The 4,686-nt window shown below is 35.1% G+C and overlaps 1 protein-coding gene across 1 annotated transcript; it reads right to left on the reverse strand.

The window, feature by feature from the left end:
• Window positions 1-753: 753 nt before the first annotated feature.
• Window positions 754-4,444, reverse strand: LOC107791290 (protein SMAX1-LIKE 3-like). Its single transcript, XM_016613330.2, has 3 exons — window positions 2,884-4,444; window positions 2,099-2,336; window positions 754-2,013 (listed from the first exon to the last, which is right to left on the reverse strand). The coding sequence occupies exons 1-3, from the start codon at window positions 4,068-4,070 to the stop codon at window positions 898-900; spliced, it is 2,541 nt and encodes an 846-aa protein (XP_016468816.1). The 5' UTR covers window positions 4,071-4,444; the 3' UTR covers window positions 754-897.
• Between the last annotated feature and the right edge of the window lie 242 nt (window positions 4,445-4,686).

Consider the following 4,686-nt stretch of genomic DNA (forward strand, 5'->3'; position numbering starts at 1 on the left):
CTAACTTTGAAATAATGATTGGCACATCAGGATGGTAAAATTCATGAGAAAAAAAGAGGAAAAAATTCCATCCTCTCACCGACATTTCTTCTAATAGTTTTCAGTCTTTTCCCTACTAGGGATTCATGAAAAGAAGACCTTCATTGAAACACAAATTTTTAAAAGAAAACATGCAGGCTCTCTATTTTTACAGACAAAAAGCAAAAGATGTTGTTTTCACCTTTGGCTTTTCTCTCCGATTCTTTTCTTTTTTATTAGTTTAAAATTCCATGTTCTTTTTCTTTTGTCTTGATTTTCTTTCTTAAGTGGAGTAGAAGTGAGAAAGACAGGACACAACACTTATATATGTTCTTGTAATAAGAATATTCTGAATGTAGTCCGATCCTTATTTTTTTTTGTTCTGCAACTTGTTTAGGGATTGAAGAAGGCTCTTCCAATAAAGAGAGGGAATGAGAGAAGGTTACGGATACTTTACTCGATCAACTAATAGCCTTGAAACCTTACTACTACCCTTCCAATTTGTGTGTCAACATTTTCTTTTTAGTCCGTTCTAAAACTCTATCACACAACCCATCTATAAACAATTAAACAATGCATATGCATGCAGAACTCATAAACAATATAATATACGTATACAACATGTTATAGAACTTATCGCGTACAGAATTGATGTGTAATTCCTCTATAGAATAGTTGTTGTTGAATTGAACAGATATGAAATTTCGCATAATTTTAGTCATAGACAAAACTCTGCCAAAAGTTTTAAGAAATTTAGAAAGGAAAAAAAAAAGAGCTGAATGAGAACTCTGTCATACTATCTAAACAGTGAAAAGATACCAAGAAAAGTGACAAGGAAAATTTTCGCAACACATAATCATACACAACGTTTCTATTGTCCTAAAGTTCTTGAATTCTAAAGATAACGCATCTATCAACACTTTCAAGAAGGCTAACATCATCAATGGACTGTTCAACACTTTGATGATCATCAATGGAGATGTTTAAATCCAAAGAAATACAAGGACTACTTCCACTTTCCTCCATTGCTTCCTCATTGTCTGATCCATCTGTTGATTTTGGTTTAACAGGAGAAACACCTCTTGACCTACTACTAAAGCTCTCACAGCTTAAAATGATTATGGCATCACTAAGGCTCACTTCTTCACCATTTGAATTTGTAATTTTTCCTCTTTCAATAGCCTTCTTCATTCTCCTTTGAGAACAATAGTCCACTTGTTCCACATCCTCCACCAAGAAAACTCTATGAGGATTTGAAGACACCGCTTGTGCAAATCTCTCAATGTAGCTGCTACTTTGTTCATCTCTTGATCTTTTGTTCCTAAAATATTCCTTATTAGTTGAATCCGTTTTTGTGGAAGAGAAAATGCTTAAATCTAACGATATGAATTTCGAATAAGAACCAAACACAACCTTAGCCAATTCTCTTGCAATTTCCTCCTTGGCTTGAACATCATGACCTTGAAAAAATAACCAAGTTTCTTCTTTGGCTTCATAATTTCTTGAACATTTCTCTTTTCTTTTTATCATTCCAGACCTACATCGCAATATTGTTCCAGAAATTTCTCGGATGATATCTTTTTGCCAAGGTACTTTCTCATCCAATGCATTGGAAAGAATATTCAAGTTTTCTGAATTGAACTCCTTAAACTTTGGACTGTACTCCATCTCCATGATATCACTTGAGGAAGAAGAATTAGGTGTAGAGTTTGGATTTGAAGAACATACATTTCTGGGGTCAGGGGACTCAGGAATGTATATTCTCAGACGCGTAGATCCTTTCTCCCTACATGTCTGTTTTGGATCAAGAAATGGCAAATGATGGCTGTGGTGCAAATTGGTATATTGTTGGTCCAAGGAAAAACTAGTGATCATAGATGAGGAAGGTGATGTTGAAGGAAAGGTTAAACTTCTTTCAAAAGTCTTGGTTTTTTTATGAGATGAGTTGCATATTGTATTCCACTTCTTGCAAAGCTCTTTCATTGATACACAGCTCTAAATGAAAACCAAAAGTTAGTTATTTTTTAAGGAAAAAAAAAGAGAAAGACAAAGATTTGAAAAGGCTAAGTTAATTAATAACCTGATCATGATGACTATTATTAAGTCTTTGCCTCTCATCTTTAAGCCATGAAGGCAGACTTGACAATGTTGAATCGATGTTTGAAGCACTGTTTTGTAAGTTTAGAACTTCTGCTTCATACTTGGCTGAGCAATCAGCACAACAAGTCAATAATTGCTTCTCCTGATTTTCACTATCAATAATCATCCCAGAAGATCCATTTTCACATGTCTTGCTTCTAACTTCAAGTTGTGTATCACTGATATACAAAAATATAGACAGAATGAATATTTGAAAAATTATACTATTAATATTGATAAAACATTGCATGGTGAAAGCTTAGAATTTCTTTTTTTCCTTTTTTACTTTCTCATACTTTGAAGAATTAAAGAGGTTACCGGCCATAACGAAGTGGAGGATAAAGAAAGTAAAAGGAAAAAGTGAATGGTCAAACAACAAATTACCTAGAATGAGAAGAAGAAGAAGAAGAATAAAGGTAAAAGAAGATTAAGAAGTAATGCTTTTAAGGAATATTAATAGAAATATAAAAGGGTAATACTTTTTCTTCCTTGTAATATTTTCAGCACAAGATTTATTTGGGATACTTTCTTTAGATAAAAAACAACTCCAGGAAATATAGCATCAGTATTAGTATTTATTATGGTAGAGTTACTTAACAATGAAAAAGCAAGGGTAATGAAAGAAAGTATGAGAATGATATATCAAATGTAACAGTCCAACACGATGAAAAAAAATAAAGAAGATCGAATTGAGTGAACTTATTTTAAATTGAGTAAATATTTTACCTGTCAGAGTTGAGACTCAAGCCCAAACTGCCAGCAGGAATTGTAATAGGATGCAGGCCCCAAATAGATTCCAATGAATTATGGCCAGTTCTGCATCTGATGTAAGTTTGAAAAGTTGAAATTCCCACAAGCCAAAGCTTACCATTTTCTCCAATATTGCACACCAATTTCCCAAGTTCCATGATCATGTGTTCGACAGAAAAACAGTAGCTAAAATTATTCCCTTGTCCACTTGAGTTATTGTTATTTGCCCTATAATCAGTAATCCACTGGAGATCTCCCAAGTACAAAACAACTCCTTTGTTCACTAGACTTTTCACAAGGCAGGTCAACTCTCCTATTCTTTGCTCAACTTCTTCTCTTTGGATATTAGCAAAAGTTGAAAGAGGAACACTTATGAGCTTAATTTCCTTGTCAACTTTTTCCATCACTCCTTTAATCACCCCTTCTAAACTACCAAGACATTCACCAACTATCACAATAGCTTTCCTTCTTTTGTTTATTAAATTTTCCACTACACTCATCACATCCTCATCTTTAACAGGAAAAGAAGGAGCAATTACTTTGTTGCTTGCGTTTGAAAGGAAAACATTGTTGTTGTTCTCTTTGGGCTTACTATTAATGTTAGGAGAAGGATTATTTTGAGAAGAAAGCTCTAGAGAAACAGCTTGTTCCACATTGATTTTAACTTGAGTACTTGAAAAGCCAGCTTCCCTCATGACCCTACTCACACTGGGATCATCCAAGATAGAGATAATAAGCTGTTCTAGATCTATCTTCACAGCTAGAAGAGGCTGCTGCTGGTTCTCTATTGAACCTCTCCTCTGGTGAGCTTGAGCTCGCTTGAAGGCGGCCACAAGTGCGTTAGAAATAGAAGGATGTTGATGTTGATGATGATGATGATGAATTAACATCATGGGGCTAGAAGAAGAAGACGACGATGTAGGGAGGCGGTTGAGGGCGACGTTGAAGCAAAGCTCAAGGGCTTTACATTGGAGGGGATGAGAGTGAGACTGGAGACATGCTGTTCTAAGTAAGCCAGCAGAAGAAGAGAGCATGGTGTTTGCTACATGGAGAGGAGTCACTTGGGCATGGCCGCGACGCTTAGCGAGCACCACGGCTTGTTTTACTATGCTGGCTGCCTCTGCTGTTAGAGCTTGCTGCACTGTGCAACCTCCACTTCTCATATTTAAGCTTGATCAACAAAGGAGAAATTAAAACAAAGCTGGAAAATTGGAGCTAGGGTTAAGGTAGACCTTGTGAAAGTCTTGGTAATATCATGATGACTACAGAATTAAAAGTTTCAGACGTATAAATAAGTTACCTAATAAATTAACTGATTTTCTTGGCTAATGACTTTGTTGAGTTAAAATTGATCAAGAAGGGATTCAACAACTCTATAGTACTTAATATTTGGTAAAAACACAGAACCAGAGAAGGAGAAAACCTCTGAAGAATAGGTTTTGTTTCGAGCCCTTTCCTTGGTATATCTTACATGAAAGCTGAAATCTATACAAGGATTGTAGAGAGAGAAATGAAAAATAGTTGGGGTGGTGAAGGTGAAGGGGGCAGGGTCGGGGAGGGGTTAGTTTTTTTTATCTTTTCCTGCTACTTTCGTCTATGTGAATCTATTTCTTTTTTGCTCCGTTCCAAAAAGAATAACTTCTTTCTAAATTTGGTAATAATTTAGCTTAAACTTACAATTCTACTCTTAATGAGAAGCTTTTATAACCACATAAATAATATGGACCCCTTTGTAATTTGTTTAGGATCACAATTTCAAAAGTCTTCATTTTCTTTTAA

The sequence above is a fragment of the Nicotiana tabacum genome, chromosome 10 (genome assembly GCF_000715075.1).
Source record: "Nicotiana tabacum cultivar K326 chromosome 10, ASM71507v2, whole genome shotgun sequence".
NCBI lineage: Eukaryota > Viridiplantae > Streptophyta > Magnoliopsida > Solanales > Solanaceae > Nicotiana > Nicotiana tabacum.